The sequence below is a fragment of the Oncorhynchus kisutch genome, linkage group LG4, assembly GCF_002021735.2.
Source record: "Oncorhynchus kisutch isolate 150728-3 linkage group LG4, Okis_V2, whole genome shotgun sequence".
Classification (NCBI taxonomy): Eukaryota; Metazoa; Chordata; class Actinopteri; order Salmoniformes; family Salmonidae; genus Oncorhynchus; species Oncorhynchus kisutch.
The window spans coordinates 47038858-47065824 of NC_034177.2; the positions used below are offsets into that span (position 1 = coordinate 47038858).

Here is a 26967-nt window from a genome sequence, read left to right on the forward strand (position 1 = left end):
CGGGGCTGTAGTGGAGCGAGGTCAAGATTTTCAAGTTCCTTAGTGTCCACATCACCAATGAACTATCATGGTGCAAACATACCAAGAAAGTCGTGAAGAGGGCACGACAAAACTCTTTCCCCCTCAGGAGACTGAAAAGATTTGGCATGGGTCCCCAGATCCTCAAAAGGTTCTACAGCTGCACCATCGAGAGCATCACCTCCTGGTATGGCAACTGCTCGGCATCTGACCATAAGACGCTGCAGAGGGTTGTGTGAACGAGCGCCAAGTCTAGGACCAAAAGGCTCCTCAACAGCTTCTACCCCCAAGTCATAAGACTGCTGAACAATTAATAAAATCGCCACCGGACAATTTACATTGACCCACCCTCATGTTTAATTTCTAAATGTCTGCGCAAGAGTGAAGGTTTCCCGCGAGAGAGTAACGGTTAATGTGATTGGATGTTAATTATTTGACGAGGCTACCTGTATTTGACATTGTTGTTATTTCGCTGAACACTAGATGGTTTCATTTTATTTTTAAAGGTGAAACGAGGCTACTCAGGTGAGAAAAAAACCTCACCCAAATGTATAGCCCTGCCATAAAATATAAATGTACTGTTTGAAAATGTGAAGAAAAAAAATGTAAATTTTTTTTTTTTATGTGAATCACATTTTTATTTGGCGTACCCCTCTGGATACGCGTACCACAGTTTGGTAATACCCGGTCTAGTTTGAAGACCATTAACAGTCAGTTGATTAGCTGAATCAGTTGTGTTATACATTATTTACCTAAGCAGCCCATATATTTATCCCAGACTGTGAATACATTAGTGGTGTGGGGGCTGTGCTTTGGCAAAGTGGGTGGGGTTATATCCTTCCTGTTTGGCCCTGTCCGGGGGTGTCCTCGGATGGGGCCACAGTGTCTCCTGACCCCTCCTGTCTCAGCCTCCAGTATTTATGCTGCAGTAGTTTATGTTTATGCTGGGGTCAGTTTGTTATATCTGGAGTACTTCTCCTGTCCTATTCGGTGTCCTGTGTGAATCTAAGTGTGCGTTCTCTAATTCTCTCCTTCTCTCTTTCTTTCTCTCTCTCGGAGGACCTGAGCCCTAGGACCATGCCCCAGGACTACCTGACATGATGACTCCTTGCTGTCCCCAGTCCACCTGGCCATGCTGCTGTTCCAGTTTCAACTGACCTGAGCCCTAGGACCATGCCCCAGGACTACCTGACATGATGACTCCTTGCTGTCCCCAGTCCACCTGGCCATGCTGCTGCTCCAGTTTCAACTTCCACCTGACTGTGCTGCTGCTCCAGTTTCAACTGTTCTGCCTTATTATTATTCGACCATGCTGGTCATTTATGAACATTTGAACATCTTGGCCATGTTCTGTTATAATCTCCACCCGGCACAGCCAGAAGAGGACTGGCCACCCCACATAGCCTGGTTCCTCTCTAGGTTTCTTCCTAGGTATTGGCCTTTCTAGGGAGTTTTTCCTAGCCACCGTGCTTCTACACCTGCATTGCTTGCTGTTTGGGGTTTTAGGCTGGGTTTCTGTACAGCACTTTGAGATATCAGCTGATGTACGAAGGGCTATATAAATAAATTTGATTTGATTTGATTTGAATACAATACTTTAAAAAATATATATTTAACTAGGCAAGTCAGTTAAGAACAAATTCTTATTTACAATGACAACCTACCGGGGAACGGAGAGTTAACTGCCTTGTTCAGGGGCAGAAGACATATTTTCACCTTGTCAGCTCAGGGAATCGATCCAGCAACCTTTTGGTTATTGGCCCAACGCTCTAACCACTAGACTGCCTGCCTCCCCATAAGGTATCATGTCATACTGGAGTTTGGGAGGAAAACAGGAAAATACTTTTCCGTGACCACTTGAAACAAATAGACATTTCTGTAACTAGGTTTGGTTGTGTAATTGACCTGATATGTAAATTCCTGTGTACAACTGCTCTGTGTTTGACTGAGAGAGCACTATGGGAACAACCCTGAAACAGAATACCGGATGAAAAGTTTAAACACTTTTAATCAGTTTGTATCCAGATTATTGTCACGGTCTGACCATCGTTCGTATGTGTTTTCCTTGTTTTAGTGTTGGTCAGGACGTGAGCTGGGTGGGCATTCTATGTTGTGTGTCTGGTTTGTCTATTTCTATGTTTGGCCTGATATGGTTCAGGTGTTAGTCATTGTCTCTGATTGGGAACCATATTTAGGTAGCCTGTTTTGTGTTGGGTTTTGTGGGTGATTGTTCCTGTCTCTGTGTTTACACCAGATACGACTGTTTAGGTTTTCACTTTTGTTGTTTTGTTTAGTCTGTTCATGTATAGTCGTCTTTATTAAAAACATGAATAACCACCACGCTGCATTTTGTTCCGCCTCTCTTTCACCAGAAGAAAACCCTTACAGAATCACCCACCAACCAAGGACCAAGCGGCGTGGTAAACGACGGCAGCAGCAACAGCAGCAGGAGAAGCGACAGGTGCAGCAGGAGCAACAGCAGCAGCAGCAAAGGCAGCAGCAGGAGAAGCAACAGAAGCAGCAGCAGCAGCAGTGGGAGAGGCTGCACTATTTTGATAAATGGACTTGGGAGGAGATCCTTGACGGGAAAGGACCCTGGGCAGAGCCAGGGGAATATTGCCGCCCCAAAGCCGAGCTGGAGGCAGCGAAAGCAGAGAGGCGGCATTATGAGGAGCTAGCACGGCAGAGCGGCTGGAAGCCCGAGAAGCACCCCCAAAAATGTATTGGGAGGGGGCACAGGGAGAGTGTGGCAGAGTCAGGAGTAAGACCTGAGCCAACTCCCCCTGTTTACCGTAAGGAGCCATGGATGGAATTGGAGCTGTCGGCAAAGCTGAGTGCTGAGTCTGAGAGTGTTGAGGATGTATTGGACAGAGTAGAGAGAAAGCTGTTGGTTTGGCATAGTATGCACGGCATTTGCCCTGAGGAGCGTGTTAGCTGTCCGATGTCACCCGTGTCAGTTCCTCGTACTCAGCCTGAAACGTGTGTTGGAGTTCCGGGGAATTTGATGCCGGCTATACACACCAGGTCTCCAGTACACCTTCACAACCCGGTGTGTCCTGTTCCTTGCACTCACCCGGAGGTGCGTGGCCCGGTACCACTAGTGCCAGCTCCCCGCACCAGGCTTCCTGTGCGTGTCCTCGGCCCAGTACCACCAGTGCCAGCACCACGCATCAGGCCTACAGTGCGTCCCGTCTGCCCAGCGCCGCCTGAGCCACCCGTCTGCCCAGTGCCGCCAGTCTGCCCAGCGCTGCCAGTCTGCCCAGCGCCGCCAGTCTGCTCAGCGCCGCCAGTGCCGCCAGTCTGCCCAGCGCCGCCAGTGCCACCAGTCTGCCCAGTGCCGCCAGTCTGCCCAGCGCCGCCAGTCTGCCAGGATCAGTTAGATCCGCCAGTCTGCCAGGATCCGCCAGTCAGCCAGGATCTTCCAGATCTGCCAGACTCTTCCAGATCTGCCAGTCAACCAGACTCTTCCAGATCCGCCAGTCAACCAGACTCTTCCAGATCCGCCAGTCAACCAGACTCTTCCAGATCCGCCAGTCAACCAGACTCTTCCAGATCCGCCAGTCAACCAGACTCTTCCAGATCCGCCAGTCAACCAGACTCTTCCAGATCCGCCAGTCAACCAGACTCTTCCAGATCCGCCAGTCAACCGGACTCTTCCAGATCCGCCAGTCAACCGGACTCTTCCAGATCCGCCAGTCAACCGGACTCTTCCAGATCCGCCAGTCAACCGGACTCTTCCAGATCCGCCAGTCAACCGGACTCTTCCAGATCCGCCAGTCAACCGGACTCTTCCAGATCCGCCAGTCAACCGGACTCTTCCAGATCCGCCAGTCAACCGGACTCTTCCAGATCCGCCAGTCAGCCGGACTCTTCCAGATCCGCCAGTCAGCCGGACTCTTCCAGATCCGCCAGTCAGCCGGACTCTTCCAGATCCGCCAGTCAGCCGGACTCTTCCAGATCCGCCAGTCAGCCGGGATCTGCCAGAACCGCCGGGATCCGCCAGTCAGCCAGGATCCGCCAGTCAGCCAGGATCTGCCAGATCCGCCAGTCAGCCAGGATCTGCCAGTCAGCCAGGATCTGCCGAAACCACCAGCCAGCCAGGATCTGGTAGATCCATCAACCTGCCTGAGCTTCCTCTCACTCCCGAGCTTCCTCTCACTCCCGAGCTTCCTCTCACTCCCGAGCTTCCCCTCACTCCTGAGCTTCCCCTCACTCCCGAGCTTCCCCTCACTCCCGAGCTTCCCCTCACTCCCGAGCTTCCCCTCACTCCCGAGCTTCCCCTCACTCCCGAGCTTCCCCTCACTCCCGAGCTACCTCAGTCCAATGGGGCCCGTTGTTAGGTTTCCTAGGCCAAGGTTAGCGGCGAGGGTCGCCACTCAAGGGACGCTAAGGAGGTGGACTAAGACAATTATGGAGTGGGGTCCACATCCAGCGCCAGAGCCGCCACCGCGGACAGATGCCCACCCAGACCCTCCCCTATAGGTTTAGGTTGTGCGTTCGGAGTCCGCACCTTGGGGGGGGGGGGTCGCTGTCTGAGCAGAATTTATAAACTCAAACACGTGGTCCCCGTATACAGTATTTTATTCTGGAGGCCTCTTCCTGGTCCAGCTCTGCGGAACACTAACATCAATTAACCTCACCAGACATGCAATTACACTACAATGCAAATATAATCAATGGTAAAAACAACTTCATATTTAACTTAATATGTTCAAAAAAAGCATATCCAGCCCTCTCAGGGAAACCCCCTACAGAGAGAACGTGTTAGAGAGAGAGAGAGAGGGGTGCAATGGAACATTTCCCAGTTATGCTCATAGATTGTGGTAAGGATTTGGCGAGGGACACAAAACATTTTTCAGAAACAGTCTTCAGTTCTGTCTTGTTTAATTTGTTGCTGTTTCTCCCTTTTTCATTTTTAATGTACTTCACAAATGGAAGCAGAGAATGTGTGGTAATTCTACTCTGTAAGTATGTGACAATTGTCTGTGGTCGTGTCTATTATCACCCCAACCCAGAAAATATACAGCTAATTTTGCTATGTGACAAACATTTGCAGTTTTATAGCTTATCTCATGCTATTCTACAAAATATATTGGCGTGTTTGGGGCCCCCCAGAGCCAGCTCTTTATTTTGACCACACTTTATTTTGACTTAATGCTGTTTTGAGTACCTTGTACACACATTGAAATCAAAGAGTACAATATGTTCGCTGCATGGTCCCTGTGTACATGCTGTGACCAGCAGTTGGTGGAGGTGATCTTGAAGCGAGTCCCGCTCCGCTCAGCACACTACAGCTTGACTCGAGTCATTCCACATTGGTAGGCTAATTAAACTTTGTTGAAAATTAAGAAAATAGCCCACATAATAACAATATTCTACCACACATTTACAAAAATATAGGACTAATAAAAGTGACATTAAAATATGCTATACTAATTACTTGATAACACATTCGTTATAGCCTTCTGAAACAAAATAGCCTACTAAATACTCCAAGTCTATGTTAGGCAACCAGAATAATATTATGTGTGTTGCACATTACAGCACCAACCCTTTTCCCTCCTTATCGATAATAAACTAAGTCTGGAGGATTTGTCCTTCAGTTTAAACTCCAAGTACTCGTTCTCATTCCGTTACTTTTTCACAGGTCTTTTATGACGGCTGGTTGTTGAGGGCGGAATCATAGTTTATCAAGCCAGCCTATCAAGAGACTCTCTTCTGCTCTTCCTTACTTCCGCACTTTCATTCATTTCTGAACTTCTCAGAGTGGAAAGGAGTATACGCGTAGAGCGAGTAAGTTGAATGCAAGTTGCCGTAGGCAGTGTTTCAGAGACCCAAAGGCATTCCAGACAAGTTCAACCAACACACATCGAATTTACGTGAGTTTACTATTTCATTTGATTAATTGAATGTCCTACATTCTCATAGAAATGTATCTAGTTGTTCTGTTAATTGTGTCCCTTCAACATTGCAAAGTATTTTGCCTTTCGCATGTTGAATTGTCATGTTGAATTCGTTCTTATGCCGCATTAAATGTATTTTCTGATGATACATATAATGTATAGGGCAGCCGAGGCCGTCTCCAAAGTTCCATAGCATTCGGGGCTCAGCCCTGAAGACCAGGGTCTGAGGGGTTTGTCGTTCTGAGCGAAAAAAAAGGGCTTTTTCTAAAAATAATTTTACACGACTGGAGAGGTTACAATATTTTTTTATATCACACAAATGATCAAAATGACAAGCGTACATTTACATACCGAGATCAAGACAATGAACGACCAATGACTTAAAGGCAACCAAAAGCATATATTCCAATGAAAAGTGGATACACCAAATTTAGGCCTACAATATGAGGAAATTATCATCTACAATTTTCCAGTTGCACTCACCTATTCAAACAATTTTTTCCCCCCAGTTGTATTTTGAAGTATTTTGAAAAACCTTCTAGCTACTGCCTGCTATTCATTGACAGCCACAAGTAAACAGTCAGCTGTTTAATTAATACAAATGTGTATTCGCATCAGTAGGCTAAGTGACTGAAATGCATCAGGAAAGTTCATGAAAACATTAGGGAAGCTCATCAGGTAGGCTATAGGCCTAATCTATGTGTGTAGAGAAAATCTGCATTGCTTTCAATTGCTAGACTAATGATCATGACCACTCACCTCAATTTAGCTAACGTTTCTCAGCCTAATTGTAACCAAATATCCAAACGGAGATTCAGTGAAAACAAAGATCTGACATTGATTGATTTATCAAGATGAGTTCCCATGCTTGCCTCAAAGCAGCGACATAATACTGTCCCAATCAAAACGATGCTGGAATTATCAGTTGACCACCCATGGCAATTACTTCATATGTATTATAACCAGTGGTATAGTCCCATTTTGTTAATGTAGCCTATGGGAGCACCATTTTATTATCATTATTTAGCCATCATTTCTGAATGAAAGTTGGTACCGACATGAAGCCTATTGTATAAAATAAGTTTAGAATATACTTTTTTTTTTTTTTTTCGTAAAACACCAATTTAGGCCTACCACCGTATTAGAAAGTAGGCCATCATCATACATGAAAACATTTTCTTCATAATGCATTTAATACAAGGATCCGCGTTTTCATGTACATTACACAATTTCTTTCATAATGCATTTTATACAAGGCTAAGTTGAACTTTATGAGGGTTGCCAGATAGGACCAAAAAATATATACATACAGTATATAATTTTTTTGTGTTATCAATGAAAGGTATTCAATTGGGGAATGAAGATACAGTTGTATGATTGGAAATGATCATGCACACACAAACACTAACACACATACAGTGGGGAGAACAAGTATTTGATACACTGCCGATTTTGCAGGTTTTCCTACTTACAAAGCATGTAGAGGTCTGTAATTTTTATCAGATGTACTTTTCAACTGTGAGAGACGGAATCTAAAACAAAAATCCAGAAAATCTTATTGTATTATTTTTAAGTAATTCATTTGCATTTTATTGCATGACATAAGTATTTGATACATCAGAAAAGCAGAACTTAATATTTGGTACAGAAACCTTTGTTTGCAATTACAGAAATCATACGTTTCCTGTAGTTCTTGACCAGGTTTGCACACACTGCAGCAGGGATTTTGGCCCACTCCTCCATACAGACCTTCTGCAGATCCTTCAGGTTTTGGGGCTGTCGCTGGGAAATACGGACATTTCATACGGATTTTCTATTGGGTTCAGGTCTGGAGACTGGCTAGGCCACTCCAGGACCTTGAGATACTTCTTACGGACCACTCCTTAGTTGCCTTGGCTGTGTGTTTCGCTCTATTTTCTTCTCATCAGACCACATGACCTTCTCCCTTTCCTCCTCTGGATCATCTAGATGGTCATTGGCAAACTTCAGACGGGCCTGGACAATCGCTGGCTTGAGCAGGGGGACCTTGCGTGCGCTGTAGGATTTTAATCCATGACGGCGTAGTGTATTACTAATGGTTTTCTTTGAGACTGTGGTCCCAGCTCTCTTCAGGTCATTGACCAGGTCCTGCCGTGTAGTTCTGGGCTGATCCCTCACCTTCCTCATGGTCATTGATGCCCCACAAGGTGAGATCTTGCATGGAGCCCCAGACCGAGGGTGATTGACCGTCATCTTGAACTTCTTCCATTTTCTAACAATTGCGCCAACAGTTGTTGCCTTCTCACCAAGCTGCTTGCCTATTGTCCTGTAGCCCATTCCAGCCTTGTGCAGGTCTACAATTGAACCCTGATGTCCTTTCACAGTTCTCTGGTATTGGCCATTGTGTAGAGGTTGGAGTCTGTTTGATTGAGTGTGTGGACAGGTATCTTTTATACACGTAACGAGTTCAAACAGGTGCAGTTAATACAGGTAATGAGTGGAGAACAGGAGGGCTTCTTGAAGAAAAACTAACATGTGTCTGTGAGAGCTGGAATTCTTACTGGTTGGTAGGTGATCAAATACTTTTGTCATGCAATAAAATGCAAATTAATTACTTAAAAATCATACAATGTAATTTTCTGGATTTTTGTTTTAGATTCCGTCTCTCACAGTTGAAGTGTACCTATGATAAAAATTACAGTCCTCTACATGTTTTGTAAGTAGGAAAACCTGCAAAATCGGCAGTGTATCAAATACTTGTTCTCCCCACTGTTTACACACACTCACTTTGTTTGTGCTGTTATCGCCAACTCTTTTGTATTATTTATAATAAAATATTCTACTTGTCATGTATTTCTTTAACTGGTTAAATGTTTGTAGTTCTCTGCTTGATTAGCTTTGGTATATTTGACATTTTTATATATAATCTGTATTTCCACTGAAGAAAGTAATAATTCCCTAATGTAAATAAATGGACACTACCTGTTATAAAAACGAAAATTGCTCTCTGTAAATAGATGGTGAGAAATGCTTTAAAAGGGTTTATTTACAACCTATGGGGTGTAAGATGTTAGGCATAGCACCAGTATCCCAAAGTATTAAGCGAAAACAAGCATAGAAAACAGCATTGGCATTAATAAAAATAAAACCTGTAAGGCTACTATTATATTATATTTATTTAATTGACAACCTGTTTGATTAACAATATTGGGTTGTTAACATGTGGAATACAAAAAAAGACAGTGTACAACACCATTGCCCAAAATGCATTGCTCCAATCAATTTCAAAAGATTGTTACGAAGTTTGCCCATAAAAAAAGGTATTTTCCTATGAATGAAGTAGCACAAAAGAAATGTATTTTCACACAAATATGCATGAAATCTGCTAAAATTATTTGTATGCATATTTGCACGAATTGAGTGTGATATTGTGTTATACCAAAGCATAGACTATAGGTCAGGAATGCCATACATGCTTGTCTAAAGGTTCATATTACAATACGGAAGAGAAGAATAGATCTGCAATGTCCAACTGAGGTGGATTTTTGAGTTTTTTTTATTGCCTCAATAAGACTTACCAGGATAAATTAAGGTGTAAATAGGCCTATTAACATTGTATAAAACTGAGCTTTAGGGTAGGTGAGGTACAGCCGAGGGGCTAAAATGGATATCCCTGAGGTTGGTTGATATCCACACACAGACTCAGAACCCTTTTAAAACAGACCCCTGGGAATGATCAGTCCAGTGGGGACAAGACTATAGCCTACTAGAATATAATATATGTACCTTCATGACTGGGGGAATCAAAAATACACAAATACACATACATACACATGGTTAGCAGATGTTAATGCGAGTGTAGGGAAATGCTTGTGCTTCTAGTTCTGACAATGCAGTAATAACCAACGAGTAATCTAACTAACAATTCCAAAACTACTACCTTATACACACAAGTGTAAAGGGATAAAGAATATGTACATAAAGATATATGAATGAGTGATGGTACAGAACGGCATAGGCAAGATGCAGTAGATGGTATCGAGTACAGTATATACATATGAGATGAATAATGTAGGGTATGTAAACATCATATTAAGTAGCATTGTTTAAAGTGGCTAGTGATATATTTTCCATCAATTCCCATTATTAAAGTGGCTGGAGTTGAGTCAGTGTGTTGGCAGCAGCCACTCAATGTTAGTGGTGGCTGTTTAACAGTCTGATGGCCTTGAGATAGAAGCTGTTTTTCAGTCTCTCGGTCCCAGCTTTGATGCACCTGTACTGACCTCGCCTTCTGGATGATAGCGGGGTGAACAGGCAGTGGCTTGGGTGGTTGTTGTCCTTGATGATCTTTATGGCCTTCCTGTAACATCGGGTGGTGTAGGTGTCCTGGAGGGCAGGTAGTTTGCCCCTGGTGATGCGTTGTGCAGACCTCACTACCCTCTGGAGAACCTTGCGGTTGTGGGCGGAGCAGTTGCCGTACCAGGCGGTGATACAGCCCGACAGGATGCTCTCGATTGTGCATCTGTAGAAGTTTGTGAGTGCTTTTGGAGACAAGCCAAATTTCTTCAGCCTCCTGAGGTTGAAGAGGCGCTGCTGCGCCTTCTTCACGATGCTGTCTGTGTGGGTGGACCAATTCAGTTTGTCTGTGATGTGTACGCCGAGGAACTTAAAACTTACTACCCTCTCCACTACTGTCCCATCGATATGGGGGGGTGCTCCCTCTGCTGTTTCCTGAAGTCCACAATCATCTCCTTAGTTTTGTTGATGTTGAGTGTGAGGTTATTTTCCTGACACCACACTCCGAGGGCCCTCACCTCCTCCCTGTAGGCTGTCTCGTCGTTGTTGGTAATCAAGCCTACCACTGTAGTGTCGTCCGCAAACTTGATGATTGAGTTGGAGGCGTGTGTGGCCACGCAGTCGTGGGTGAACAGGGAGTACAGGAGAGGGCTCAGAACGCACCCTTGTGGGGCCCCCAGTGTTGAGGATCAGCGGGGTGGAGATGTTGTTACCTACCCTCACCACCTGGGGGCGGCCCGTCAGGAAGTCCAGTACCCAGTTGCACAGGGCGGGGTCGAGACCCAGGGTCTCGAGCTTGATGACGAGTTTGGAGGTACTATGGTGTTAAATGCTGAACTGTAGTCGATGAATAGCATTCTCACAGGTATTCCTCTTGTCCAGATGGGTTAGGGCAGTGTATAGTGTGGTTGAGATTGCATCGTCTGTGGACTTATTTGGGCGGTAAGCAAATTGGAGTGAGTCTAGGGTGTCAGGTAGGGTGGAGGTGATATGGTCCTTGACTAGTCTCTCAAAGCACTTCATGATGACGGAAGTGAGAGCTACGGGGCGGTAGTCGTTTAGCTCAGTTACCTTAGCTTTCTTGGGAACAGGAACAATGGTGGCCCTCTTGAAGCATGTGGGAACAGCAGACTGGGATAAGGATTGATTGAATATGTCTGTAAACACACCAGCCAGCTGGTCTGCTTATGCTCTGAGGGCGCGGCTGGGGATGCCGTCTGGGCCTGCAGCCTTGCGAGGGTTAACATGTTTAAATGTTTTACTCACGTCGGCTGCAGTGAAGGAGAGTCCGCATGTTTTTGTTGCGGGCCGTGTCAGTGGCACAGGATTGTCCTCAAAGCAGGCAAAAAAGTTATTTAGTCTGCCTGGGAGCAAGACATCCTGGTCTGTGACGGGGCTGGTTTTCTTTTTGTAATCCGTGATTGACTGTAGACCCTGCCACACCTCTTGTGTCTGAGCCGTTGAATTGCGATTCTACTTTGTCTCTATACTGACGCTTAGCTTGATTGATTGCCTTGCGGAGGGAATAGCTACACTGTTTGTATTCGGTCATGTTTCCGGTCACCTTGCCCTGATTAAAAGCAGTGGTTCGTGCTTTCAGTTTCACACGAATGCTGCCATTAGTCTACGGTTTCTGGTTTGGGAATGTTTTAATCGTTGCTATGGGAATGACATTTTCAATGCACGTTCTAATGAACTCGCTCACCGAATCAGCGTATTCGTCAATGTTGTTGTTTGACGCAATACGGAACATATCCCAGTCCACGTGATGGAAGCAGTCTTGGAGCGTGGAATCAGATTGGTTGGACCAGCGTTGAACAGACCTCAGCGCGGGAGCTTCTTGTTTTAGCTTCTGTCTGTAGGCAGGGAGCAACAAAATTAAGTCGTGGTCAGCTTTCCCAAAAGGAGGGCGGGGGAGGGCCTTATATGCGTCGCGGAAGTTAGAATAATAATGATCCAGGGTTTTACCAGCCCTGGTTGCGCAATCGATATGCTGATACAATTTAGGGAGTCTTGTTTTCAGATTAGCCTTGTTAAAATCCCCAGCTACAATGAATGCAGCCTCAAGATATGTGGTTTCCAATTTGCAAAGAGTCAAATAAAGTTAGTTCAGAGCCATCGATGTGTCTGCTTGGGGGGGAATATATACGGCTGTGATTATAATCGAAGAGAATTCCCTTGGTAGATAATGCGGTCAACATTTGATTGTGAGGAATTCTAAATCAGGTGAACAGAAGGACTTGAGTTCCTGTATGTTGTTGTGACCACACCACGTCTCGGTAACCATAAGGCATATGCCCCCGCCCCTCTTCTTATGATCTAAAATAAAGACGCGCGACAACAAGGTTCTAGCTCCAGCCTGTTTATTAACCTAACCCTTGCATGTCCTACATAGGTACGGATACCCCCAAGGGACATCCTACTACATCTTCCCCTCTCCCATTAACAAGAACTCAACATGCATAACCACTGAAGCAGAACTGAAATGCAATTTGGAAACCAGTATTATTCTCTAACATGCTACTTCCCATCCTGAAACAGTATGAAAGCATTAAATCACACAGTATGAACATTAACTTAGGTAGTCTCTTTTTTCTGGGTATGTTCCCCAGCAGTATGTTTTCTCTTCATGTAACATAGTCTTTCAGCCACTCTGGTGGCTTCACATCCCTTTTTGGGCGCGCTTGTGGCTCTGTGAGCATTCTCTCTCCTTCACCCTCTTTTTGTGCATTTTCTGTGGTCTCGGTCTGTGTGGCTGGTAGATCTGGAAGAGCTCTGAGGTGTGTTTTGTACCTTCGTACCTCTTCTGAGCCTGTGTCCACCACATAGGAGCGTGGGGAATCCGCTTTCCTCAGCACTATTGCTGGTGTCTTTGAGTTTGTAATCCACACGCGTTGACCTTCGGTCAGCTCTGGCCTCTCCTTAGCACGGTGTCTCAGATTAAAGTCTTCAGTTTGCGTTTGTTTCAGACAATTGCCCCTCTCAGCGAAGGCCTTTCTGTTAGGCCATCGGGGTTTAAGCTGAGCCGGCGAGACAGGCAATGGGGAACGCAGCCTCCTGCCCATCAGGAGCTCGGCAGGCGACGGCCCATGATGCAGTGGTGTAACTCTGTAAGCTAACAGAGCCCTGTATGGATCCTTGTTATTTTTCAGCAGTCCCTTGACTGTTTTCACAGCTCTCTCTGCCTCACCATTACTCTGTGCATGGTAGGGGTTACTGGTCACATGTATGAAGTCATATTCTGCTGCAAAAGCAGAAAAGGAGTTCGCAGAGAACTGGGGAGCGTTATCTGTAACCAGGACCTCAGCGACCCCTTGCCTGGAAAAAATTGACTTTAATCCATTGATAACACCAGCTGATGTGGTTATGGGTGTCTTTGCTATTTCAATGTATCTTGAGTAGTAATCTACCACTAGCAGATAAGTGTCATTTCTCCAATAGAACATATCCGCCCCTACCTTTTGCCTTTTGCCATGGCCGGTTTGGCAGCTCCGTTGCCATCATTGGCTCCGGATGACAAGGTTGACATTTTGTACAGACCTCACACTGGGCCACTAGCTTGGCTCAGACCACACCACCACATTGACTGTTGAGCCCTCAGTCTGCATTTGGTTATCCCCATGTGTCCATCATGCACTCTGTCTAGCATTTCTGGTTGTAGAGTCTCTGGGATAACTATCCGTAGTCCTTTCATGAGAAGGTCTCCATTACAGTGGAAGTCACTTTGGTGCACCCAATAGGGCTTCAGCAGCTGAGGCAGTTCCTCCTGCCTGGGCCATCCCTTTTTGCACTGCTGCACTATCTGTTGGCAGATGGGGTCTCGTTGTTGCTCCTCTGCAATCTGCTGCAGTTTGGTCTGAGATGCAGGTAGACTGTCCCTTATTGCATTAATGGACACCTGTACCTCACCCTCTAGACATTGCTCCTCCTCTGATAATGGACATTTAATTGGGGCCCTGGAGAGTGCATCTGCTGTGATCAGTGCCTTCCCTGGCACATACACCATCTTGTAGGTGAACCTCAGTAATCTGAGGCGGAAGCGCAGAACTCTGGGAGGCAAGTCGTCCAGTGCTTTTGTCCCTAACAGAGCCAACAGTGGTTTGTGGTCAGTCTCTGCTGTAAACTGCAGGCCAATAAGGTATTGGCTGAGCCTTTCACACGCGATAGCCAATGCCTCCAACGCCTCCTTCTCCACTTGAGCATATCTTTGCTCTGTGTCGGATAAGCTTCGGGAGATGTATGCTATTGGACGCCACTCCATGTTGTCCTGCATCTGTGTGAGGACCGCCCCTAGCCCAAAGGATGATGCATCTGCTGATACTTTTGTCTTAGCGTGGGGACGGTACTGGGCCAGCACTCTCTGTGAGGCCAGATCTCCTTTGATTTTGTCAAACGCTACCTGTTGCATGTGACCCCATGACCAGTCATTCTCTTTGGCTAGTAAGTCTCTGAGGTTTGGTTGTATCTGAGAACTGTGGGAGGAACTTACCCACATATGTGGCCATGCCTAAGAAGGTCCTGACTTCAGCCACATTCTGGGGTGTGGGCATATCTGTGATGGCGCTGATCTTCTCTGGGTCCGGCTCTATTCCAGCTGCACTGATTTTGTGTCCCAAGAACAAGACCTCTGATTGTGCAAAAGTGCATTTTTCATTGAGTGTCAGGCCAGTCTCCTGGAGTCGGGTCAGAACTGCTGTGAGTCTTACATCATGTTCTGCTCTGTCCCTTCCGCACACGAGCACATCGTCCGCGTGGACTATGACGCCACTCAGCCCATCCAACAGCTGGGACATGCGTCTTTGGAAATGCTCAGGACCGGAAGCGATTCCAAATGGCAAAACATTAAAACAGTAACGGCCAAACGGTGTTATAAACGTTGTGAGTGTCCTACTCTCTGATGACAGCGGTATCTGCCAGAAACCTGAGCGGGCATCCAGCTTTGTGAAGACTTGTGAGCCATCCAACTGAGCCAGTGACTGCTCCACTGATGGTAAGATGTGTCTCTCTCTGCAGAGTGCCTCATTCAATTTAGTCATGTCCACACAGATCCTTATTTCCCCATTGGCTTTTGGGACCACCAACATCTCTGCACACCAGTCTGTGGGACTCTCTATTTTAGACACCGCCCCAATTTCTTCCATCCTCCTCAACTCTTCCTTTACTCTGGCCAATAAAGGGATAGGCACCCAGCGGGGGGTGGTAAGGGCAAAGGGGACAGCATCCTCTTTCAGGTGGATTTTGTAGTCACCTTCTATCCTTCCTAGACCAGAAAACACATTTGGGAATTTCTTTTTGAAAACCTCACCTGGGTCCTCCAGTTCGCTCACTCTCTCAATGAGTTGCAATGCTTCAATTGCTGGCAGCCCCAGCAACGGTCTGGCTAGAGAGTCAATGATGAAGACAGGCTGGATGGCACTTTTGTCTTTACTCTCCAGTTTAATCACCAAGTGCCCTACCACTGGTAAAATGTTATTACTGGGCCCATACAGTTTTTTGTTTGTAGAGAGCAAAGGGCCATCTCTGCTATAGCTATACAGCCTTGTTGGGATAGCTGTCACTGCTGCCCCAATGTCTAGTTTAAATGACACAACCTCCCCATTGAGTTTAATGTCTGAATGCCAGCCAGTATTGTTTCCCTTTACTTCTCCCAGAAAGATGCTGTCCTGCTGTACCTCCTCTGAAACGTCATGCATTTGCTTTAATCGACAGACAGCTGAAAAGTGTCCTCTCCTGTGACATTTCCTGCATCCCAGCATCCTTTGCTGGGCAATCTTTCCATCTGTGGAAAGGGGATTTCCCACATTTGCACTAGCTAATGGTGCTGTCTGTGATTGTTTTCTCCACGTCTGTCTCTGTTCTCTGTTCCCCTCTGTTTTTTTAGCTCTGTATGAAAATGCATGTATTTCCTCACTCTCTTCGTTCTGCAAGGAGCTGCTGTCGCGCAGTATCATCTGCTGTCTTTTTACTGTCTCACTCTGCCTAACATGGTTTACAGCTTTGGACAAGGTAAGCTGGGAATCCGATCTCGGATCAGCTCTTCCCTGAGCACGCCAAACTGACAATGTTCTGCTAGTTTGTGAACAGCTGTGATAAAACTGTCGGTGGTTTCACCCTGCTCCTGTTTGCACATATTAAACCTAGCTCTCTCAAAAATGATGTTGTGTCTCCCTACAAAATGCGTTTCAAAACAGTCTTTAACGGCACTGTAGTTAAGTTTCTCTTCCTCGGTCAACGTTGAAGCATTTAATATATCCTCGGCTTCATCACCCATAGAGTAGATCAGTGTATTAAACTTGAAATGCCTAATTTTTCAAGTTTAAGCCTGATGCTACCCTGTACCTTTCAAAGCGCCTGATCCATTTTGGCCAGTTTTGAATGTCCATACAAACAAAATTCTCCGGGGGACTAATGCGAAATCCGTCAGCACACTAGCCACTGGCCTGTCCGTGTTTGCGCCAGAGCCCGTTGAACTTGGAGTCGCAAACCCTGAAATCCCGCCAGCTTCTTCCTCTTGCAACATGTTGGTTAGCAGTAGCTTAGTCCTTGCTCGTTAGCTAGCAAAATAATGATATGCGCTGTTTTATCTCCAACACTGTGCCCTCCCTGCTTTGAAACAGCCTGAATGTATGATTTACTTGGTACCTCCTTCACGTTTATGTGAATTTTAAAACCACATATAGTATGATCTAAAATAAAGACGCGCGACAACGAGGTTCTAGCTCCAGCCTGTTTATTAACCTAACCCTTGCATGTCCTACATAGGTACGGATACCCCCAAGGGACATCCTACTACACTTACCAGAAAGATGTTTGTTTCTGTCGGCGCGATGTGTGAAGATTCCGTTAGCGTCTCTCGAGTGAGCCATGTTTCCGTGAAGCAAAGAACGTTACAGTCTCTGATGTCCCTCTGGAATGCTACCCTTGCTCGGATTTCATCAACCTTGTTGTCAAGAGACTGGACATTGGCGAGAAGTATGCTAGGGAGGGGTGCGCGATGTGCCCGTCTCCGGAGCCTGACCAGAATCATTGTTGTGTTGTCAAAATATTTGTAACCCCCACACCCCTAGATCCACCTGCTCAGTACTCTTGAGGATATTAGATTGATGAACGGCAGCAAAGGTTTACATAATGTTTAGACTAAATGTTTTTTATTTTTTATTTGCAGATACTCCACAGAAACATCCAAACATGAATGGATCGATACTTCCAAGTAAGTCAACAATGCGTTTAGAGTTTTAGTCATATATAGATTACTGAAAGTGAGAAACCGTTAACAAGACCATGAATGGGTGTTTGTACTGTAGTGACATCCACATGCGTGAACCCTTGATTTTTATTTTTGCAGTCTGCCTGGCTCTATGTCTGGCTGGCTGGGCTGTATCTGGCGCTTCTATTGAAGGTGAGCTGTTCTCATACCTGCCATGTGTTCATTGTGGCGTAAACATGAAATGAATACTGTACCTTGTTTTATACACTCTAAATAAGTCACTTCCCCCGGATTGTCACAGTTTCACAAAGTATTTTCACAAAGTATTGGTGCTGAAACACGGATCAGTCAGTGAAAGTTTCAAAGTGAAATATGAAAGTGGTGACAACTTGATCTCACCATTTAATTTGGGCATTTTAATTCCATAAAAATAATTCCTATATTCGTATATTAAAGCACAGTGAGTATGTATAGTATAGTACTGTATAGTCGTGTTTTGACCCAAGTGTAGTAACTGATATTTCATATTGTCTGGGGGCTCTGTTTAACTCGCTCTCTTCTTCCTGTTGTATTCTCTTGCAGCTCAGAAGACCTCTTCTGTCTGTTACCTCTGTAACAAAACTCAATGCCAAAATATTGAGTCTGTTTATGACCATTTGTCGACTAATTCGGCCCTGTGGTCACGAGGTGAAATGGCTGAGCTGCCTCCCTGTCCCACAACCTCCCCTCCACCATCTGGAAAATGCTTGTTGTGTGTTAAGAGCCAGAAGGTCTACACTGCGTGTGACTCAGAGATCATCAAGCCAGCCTTTGAGGGCCAAGGCAGCTCCATGCCTGTCATCGAAGCCAGTGAGTTTCTGTAAGAGCCCATGACAGTACAACCTGGGGAAGAGGATAGATAGTCAATAGAGGGAACAAACTAAGCAGATTTCTGGATCGTCATAGGTCGTCATAGGTGTCAATTATTAATGCTAAGGGGCTGTTGGAAGTTGTAGTTTATTATAGAGCATGACGTGATGCTTTAGAGCAGTGTCTCAAACCAGTCACTGCTATGAGCATTTCCCAGCACATCTCTCTGTTGTAGGGAATCATGCCTGTAGTGTCATTACAGATTGTCCTAGCATTGTTTCAACTAACCATTCCTGTACTGTCATTACAGATTGTCCTAGAATTGTTTCAACTAACCATTCCTGTATTGTCCTTACTGATTGTCCCAGAATTGTTTCAACTAACCATTCCAGTACTGTCATTACAGATTGTCCTAGAATTGTTTCAACTAACCATTCCTGTATTGTCCTTACTGATTGTCCCAGAATTGTTTCAACTAATCATTCCTGTACTGTCATTACAGATTGTCCCAGCATTGTTCAACTAATCATTCCTGTACTGTCATTACAGATTGCACTGGCATTGTTTCAACTGATCAGACGGGTGAGTTCCATTCAATATTCAAACTGTATTTCAAACAAAACATATCTTATGGTAATGTTACATTACAAGAGCAAATTCCATAACAGAGATCAGCAGTCTGGGTATTCTATATATGTTTTGTCTTCAACAGACAGAGCTGGAGGTTCAGCTTGGAGTCCTGGTGAGTGCAGAAACCCACAGAACAGCAATGCTCAGCTCAAGATTGTGTGCACCAAGAATAAAAGAGACAAACTGAGTTCTTGCTCGTGTGTGATAGAGACTTCGTTGTTGTTCATCGAGTAAATTCCAATAATCTGATCTGAAGATAGTAGTAGTGTTTAACAGTGTTAGATGATGATCATTTGTTTTCTTTGTTCTTCAACTGCTCCCCCTGTCCTCCTCTCCCACACACAGATCCAATTGCCCCAACAATGACCCCTGAGGGCACTGGCAGGTTATCCAAGGAAACAAGATTCGCTATTGTGTCAATCCCAATTGCCTTCTCCGTCATCTTCATACTCATTGTTGTTTTGCGCAGAAGGACCAGATCAAGTGAGCGGGGGGGGGGGGGGGGGGGGGGTACAGTGTTTCCTGGCTAAACATGTCCCTTTCCATAAGAGAAAACAGGTTTAACGTATATTTTTCTGGTGTTTATACAGTCACTTAGCTGGCTTTTATACAGTCACTTACTTAGCCTGGGCACCTACCTGTTTGTTGCCTTCCGCTTCTAAGCTGAGCTGTGTGACTGAAATATACAGTGCCTCCGTAGAGTATTCAGACCCCTTGACTTTTTCCGCATTTAGTTACGTTACAGTCTTATTATAAAATGGATTATATACATTTTTTTTTAAATCAGCAATCTACACACAATACCTCATAATGATGGAGCAAAAACAGGTTTTTAAATGTTATGCAAGTTCAAAAACAAAATACCTTATTTACGAGACGAAATGCAGCTCCCATCCATCCTATCCACTCCTGCCACAATCATTATGCACACCTGCCTTCCCCCGTCACGCGCATCAGTGATTATTGGACTCACCTGGACTCAATCACCTCTGTCATTACCTCCCCTGTATCTGTCTGTTCCCCCGCTTTGTTCCACGCTTCAGCATTGATTGTCTTTTTTTTACTTCGTTTTTTGTTGTTGAATTTTACTCCTTTTTCTCCCCAATTTCGTGGTATCCAATTGTTTAGTAGCTACTATCTTGTCTCATCGCTACAACTCCCGTACGGGCTCGGGAGAGACGAAGGTTGAAAGTCATGCGTCCTCCGATACACAACCCAACCAAGCCGCACTGCTTCTTAACACAGCGCCATCCAACCCGGAAGCCAGCCGCACCAATGTGTCGGAGGAAACACCGTGCACCTGGCGACCTGGTTAGCGCGCACTGCGTCCGGCCTGCCACAGGAGTCGCTGGTGCGCGATGAGACAAGGATATCTCTACCGGCCAAACCCTCCCTAACCTGGACGACGCTAGGCCAATTGTGCGTCGCCCCACGGAGCTCCCGGTCGTGGCCGGTTACGACAGAGCTTGGGCGCAAACCCAGAGTCTCTGGTGGCACAGCTGGCGCTGCAGTAGAGCACCCTTAACCACTGCGCCACCTGGGAGGCCCAGAATTGATTATCATATGTCCTTGTATACCCATGTGCTGATGCTGTTCCTGTCTTGTTCCATGTCTGTTCCGATTAAATGTTTGACTAACCGTACCTGCTTCTCTACTCCAGTGTCGGTTCTTACACTCAGACCATGAGAAATAAGATTCTCTGGTCTGATGAAACCAAGATTGAACTCTTTGGCCTGAATGCCAAGCATCACGCCTGGAGGAAATCTGTTACCATCCCTAAGGTGAAGCATGGTGTTGGCAGCATGCTGTGGGGATGTTTTTCAGCGGCAAGGACTGGGAGACTAGTTAGGATCGAGGCAAAATTGAACAGAGCTATCCTACAGAGATATCCTTGATGAAAACCTGCTCCAGAGTGCTCAGGATCTCAGACTGGGGCGAAGGTTCACCCAAGCACACAGCCAAGACAATGCATGAGTGGCTTTGGGACAAGTCTCTGAATGTTCTTGAGTGGCCCAACCAGAGCCCAGACTTATACCCAATCTAACAGCTCTGGAGAGCTGAAAATAGCTGTGCAGCAACACTCCCCATCCAACCTGAGAGAGCTTGAGAGGATCTGCAGAGAGAGACTCCTCAAATACAGGTGTGCCAAGCTTGTAGCGTCATACCCAAGAAGACTCTATGCTGTAATCACTGCCAAACGTGCTTCAACAAAGTACTGAGTAAAGGGTCTGAATACTTACATAAATGTAATATTACATTTTTTATAAATTAGCAAAAGTCTCTAAAAGCCTGTTTTTGCTTTGTCATTATGGGGTATTGTGTGTAGATTGATGAGAAAAATTCTGTAACATAACAAAATGTGGAAAAAGTCAAGGGGTCTGAATACTTTCCGAAGGCACTGTACAGTATATTATCATTGAAGAGCTCTCTTTTGGCAGATGTATTTGAATGGTCTTTTTTTGTTGTGCTCATCTTCACAGGTGTTGTCTGGTGTCCACATCAGATGTCCACTTCTGAAGTCCACTCAGAGCAGCACCAGACCCAGTTAAAGTTATTAAAGAGAAAGGTTGATATTGTGTAAGACAAGGAAAAGAGGAAGTGATGGACCTGAATGTTGTCTACTTCCTGGCTATGGTTTAACTTGAGGAAACAGTAAGCTCTGTTAGAAAGCCAGGTTGTTACATTTTGATAGCTTTTACTCTGCACTTTTGCAGCAGGGTACATGAGTGTCTTGGGATTCCTAGGGCCTGGAAGTAAAGTCAGGGAGAGATCTCAGTGACAGACTTACACAGAGGGTCCTGCCATTTTAAACCACATACTTTTTGATTCGCCAAGTTTGCGTGTTTTGCACGTCTATATGGTTGATTGAAACATATGGAGTTAATAATTACGTTATGTTTCATTTATATTCATTTATGTTTATTATGTTTTTACCATTGATAGTGTTTGCAAGGTACTGTAATTGTTTATTATGTTTTTACCATTGATAGTGTTTGCAAGGTACTGTAATTGTTTATTATGTTTTTACCATTGATAGTGTTTGCAAGGTACTGTAATTGTTTATTATGTTTTTACCATTGATAGTGTTTGCAAGGTACTGTAATTGTTTATTATGTTTTTACCATTGATAGTGTTTGCAAGGTACTGTAATTGTTTATTATGTTTTTACCATTGATAGTGTTTGCAAGGTACTGTAATTGTTTATTATGTTTTTACCATTGATAGTGTTTGCAAGGTACTGTAATTGTTTATTATGTTTTTACCATTGATAGTGTTTGCAAGGTACTGTAATTGTTTATTATGTTTTTACCATTGATAGTGTTTGCAAGGTACTGTAATTGCAAGTGCTTCTCATCGTATGTGCGCTTCCCTTGTCTTTTGTCAGAATAAATAACACCAAAGAACTGGGATCACTGGCTGGGAATGTGTTTATTTACACAGCACAACACAAAAGAATATCTGTACAATCTGTTTATAAAACTGGTGAGGCCATGTCCAGACTTACAAAGAGGAACGGGACAGGAGAGGGAACAGGTTTCGAGTTCCACTCCTATTGACCAAAATCCATAATCTGGACACAAACTGATAGAAAGTTTTTAAACTTCTAATCCAGTATTCTGTTTCAGGTTGTTTCCACGGCGGTCTCTCAGCCAAGCATAGAGCAGCGGTACAGAGGAATTTACATATCAGCTCAATTACACCACCAAACCCAGTCACAGAAATGTCTTTGTTTCAAGTGACAGTAAATACCAAAAACAGAACAAAACAGGAGTCTTTTCCGGTTTACCTCCCTGACACCAGAATGACATGATGCCTTATTGTGTTCACAGCCTGGGAAAAATATATGGACTGCTTAGGTAAACAATCTACAACACAACTGATTCAACAAATCAACCGAATGTTAATGGTCTTCAATCTAGACCACGGTTAGTTTGAAGCAGTGTTTTACCAAGGAGCTGGACTGGAACAAAAGTATCCTGCCGTGCTATAGATAACAATAAGTGATGAAGATACTGCGTAAAAGCAATCAGAAACATTAACCTCAACACCATAAAGTATGGAATACAATGAGCAGATACATTTTGATTAAGAAAAACAGCACCAGAGTCTCTACCCAGAAAAAAAATTTCATCAGCTTCCCCATGATGGCCTAAGGCAGGCTCCACTGTACATCTCACAGACTCACCACACCCACCCTCTGTCAGCTCTGCCAACACAAATATTTCAGGAGCATAACCACCCGTCTGTGGCAGACTATCACAAAGGTGTGACGCTATCATGAATCGAAATATGCCTCATACTCAGTTTTCCTGTGATTACGTTACAGCTTCACCTCCAACTATTCAGTTAAACAATCTGTGCAGGAGAAGAATGTTGTTGCTACCTCTCCTTCCAACCAAGGTACAGGTTAATAAACCTCAAGAGAATGATTAAGCTCTGACAACACAAATATGTCAAAAGCAAAACCATCCTCTGTGTCACGTAAACATTCCTGACACTCCATTGACCAAACAAAATAAACCGTTTCCCTCTGGTTACGTTACAACTCCACCTAGGTAGCTAAACAATCTGTGCAGGAGAAGAATACCGTTGCTACCTCTCCTTCCAACCAAGGTGCAGAAAGAGAAGAGCAACCCCCCCCCCCCCCCACACCCCTCTTCTCAGCAGTCACACCACACTCTCAGCCTCCCAATTCCACACACACCTCACACAATATGATATACCAGACTAGTTCAATTGAAGGTTCTGTATCACAATGCTGTCCCTGTCTGACACCAGTCTGAAACATGGCACTTCACAGTACCTACAGACTGCGCTAAATGCATATGAAATACTAAGGAAGAATAAACACACTTCACAACTATAATCTAAAACCTGGAGAGCTACCCTCCTGTAGATTTTCACTCCAACCCCAGTTGTAATTAACCTGATTCAGTTCATCAGGTGTGTTAGATTAGGGTTAGAGTGAAAACCTACAGGAATGTAGCTCTCCTGAACAGGGTTGAAGAGCCCTGGTTGAAAACATTAGACTCAACTTTCATATTGCCAGAGACTTTGGAAACAGTGAGCAACATATTTTGTTGATCTACTAGAGCAAATAAACAGGCTTAAAGCCGGAATATGTAGCCTATAAGGAAGGGTTGGGGGGGTGCAGAAATGTGGCAGTTATTCAGCAGGTTACCATGGACACGGAGGGGAGAGAAGACGAAGAATGCAAAAACATGCAAAAACAAAAAACTTGATTGACAATGACTCACCGTCACTTTACCTCTGATGTTTTACTGTGTTTACCTGTACTCTTTTCCAGGTTGTTTGGCTCACTGGGGAAGGTCAACTATAGTGACTTCAGTGCATTCGAAAAGTATTCAGATCCCTTCACTTTTTCCACATTTTGTTATTTTACAGCCTTATTCTAAAATTGATTTATTTAATTGTTTTTTGCCCCCTCATCAATCTACACACAATACCCCATAATGACAAAGAAAAAAACGTTTTTTATCATTTTTAGCAAATGTCTTAACAATAAGACACTAAAATATTGCATTTACATAAATATTCAGACCCTTTACTCAGCACTTTGTTGAAGCACCTTTGGCAGTGATTACAGCATTGAGTCTTCTTGGGTATGACACTACAAGCTTGGCACACCTGTATATCTGGCTGGGCCACTCAAGGACATTCAGATACCACTCCTGCGTTGTCTTGGCTGTGTGCTTAGGGTCGATGTGCTGTTGGAAGGTGAACCTTTGCCCTAGTCTGAGGTCCTGAGGGCTCTGGAGCAGGTTTTTGTTAAGGATCTCTCTGTACTTTGCGCGGTTCATCTTTCCCTCAATCCTGACTAGTCTACCAGTCCCTGCTGCTGAAAAACATCCCCACAGCATGATGCTGTCAGCACCATGCTTCACCGTAGGGATGGTGCAAGGTTTCCTCTAGACGTGACGCTTGGCATTGAGGCCAAAAAGTTCAATTTTGGTTTCATCAGACCAGAGAATCTTGTTTCTCATGGTCTGAGTCTTTTAGGTGCCTTTTCGCAAACTTCAAGCGGGCTGTTATGTGCTTTTTACTGAGGAGTGGCTTCAGTCTGGCCACTCTACCATAAAGACCTGATTGGTGGAGTGTTGCAGAGATGGTTGTCCTTCTGGAAGGTTCTCCCATCTCCACAGAGGAACTCTGGAGCTCTGTCAGAGTGAAAATCAGTTTCTTGGTCACCTCCCTGACCAAGGCCCTTCTCCCCCGATTGCTCTCTAACCACTAGGCTACCCTGCCGCTTTCAAAGTTAAGTTAAGGGGCGGCAGGGTAGCCTAGTGGTTAGAGCGTTGGACTAGGAACCGGAAGGTTGCAAGTTCAAACCCCCGAGCTGACAAGGTACAAATCTGTCGTTCTGCCCCTGAACAGGCAGTTAATTAACCCACTGTTCCTAGGCCGTTCTTAACTGACTTGCCTAGTTAAATAAAGGTAAAGAAAACCTAAATGGTCAAATTGACCCTCCCCTTCCATTGTAAAGGCCAATCCAAATTCTTTTTTTTTCAACTGGTAAAATGTGCATGACTGATGTGTGCAGGGAGATGCATGAATGAAGCATACACAACAAATTGGTTGGCCATGTTGGAGGGGGCAGATTGTGGGACAGATTAGGGATACAAAAGTTGTCAAAAAATACCAAAAATACTCCTCTCAGTCTATTCCAAAAACACACACACACACACACACACGTACAAAACACACACGCACACACACGTACAAAACACACACACACACACACGTACAAAACACACACACACGTACAAAACACACACACGTACAAAACACACACACACACACACGTACAAAACACACACACACACGTACAAAACACACACACACACGTACAAAACACACACACACGTAAAAACACACACACACACACGTACAAAACACACACACACACACACACACACACACACACACACACACACACACACACACACACACACACACACACACACACACACACACACACACACACACACACACACACACACACACACACACACACACACACACACACACACACACACACACACACACACACACACACACAGGGCACAGTATTTCAACTAAGGGGGCAAGGCCCCCTTTTGCACCTTCGTGTCCCCCGGGCCTGCTCTGCCTCGACACAATCCTGTCTCGGAGCTATACGGACAATTCCTTCAACCTTATGGCTTGGTTTTTGCTCTGACATGCACTGTCAACTGTGGGACCTTATATAGACAGGTGTGTGCCTTTCCAAATCATGTCCAATCAATTGAATTTACCATAAAGATGGGCTCCAATAAAATTTGTAGAAACATCTCAAGGATGATCAATGAAAACAGGATGCACCTGAGCTCAATTTAGAGTCTCATATCAAAGGGTCTGAATACTTCTGAAAACAAGTTTTATTTGAATTTTTTATTATACATCTGCAAAAAAATCTAAAAACCTGTTTTTGCTTTGTCATTACAGTGTATTGTGTGTAGATCAATAAGGAACAAAAACAATTGAAGCAATTTTTGAATAAGGCCGTAATGTAACACATTGTGGGAAAAGTGAAGGGGTTTGAAAACTTTCCGAATGCACTGTATATCAGGGATGACCACATATCAGCTTAGCAATCATAACTGTGTATCAGAGAGGACCTGTGTTTCTTTAATGTGGAGTGTAGTGACACGCTGTCCCGGTATGCTGTGCTCCCTCTGCGCCTACAACTGTGTGTGTGAATGTGTGTGTGTGTGTGTGTGTGTGTGTGTAACTGTAGCTGTGGCAGAGCATGTGGCTGTAAATATGAATAAAAAGCGCCAAGTCACTACATGTGTTTCATACACTGCCAAGTTTCCTGGTCAGCTGGCTAAGCTGAATAGGAAGTTGGAAACGCTGGAACCACATCAGCAAGTGGTCTGTGATAAAAGTAGAAGTAGATTTATATAATGTATCTACACCCATTATTACAGTTGCGTTGGTCACGTTCACAAATTAGCATGTTTCTTTTATAAACCTGAGAAAAATCCAACCAGGAAGTGGGAAATCACGCAACACTCTCAGCCCTCCCCCAACACAATATGATAT

General features: G+C 44.6%; 1 protein-coding gene across 1 annotated transcript; it reads left to right on the forward strand.

The window, feature by feature from the left end:
* Positions 1 to 5718: 5718 nt before the first annotated feature.
* Positions 5719 to 22292, forward strand: LOC109888711 (uncharacterized). The gene is made up of 8 exons (XM_020479885.2): positions 5719 to 5897; positions 17362 to 17406; positions 17542 to 17595; positions 17986 to 18252; positions 18802 to 18834; positions 18965 to 18994; positions 19228 to 19365; positions 21363 to 22292. The coding sequence occupies exons 2-8, from the start codon at positions 17385 to 17387 to the stop codon at positions 21461 to 21463; spliced, it is 645 nt and encodes a 214-aa protein (XP_020335474.1). The 5' UTR covers positions 5719 to 5897; positions 17362 to 17384; the 3' UTR covers positions 21464 to 22292.
* The last annotated feature ends 4675 nt before the right edge of the window (positions 22293 to 26967 follow it).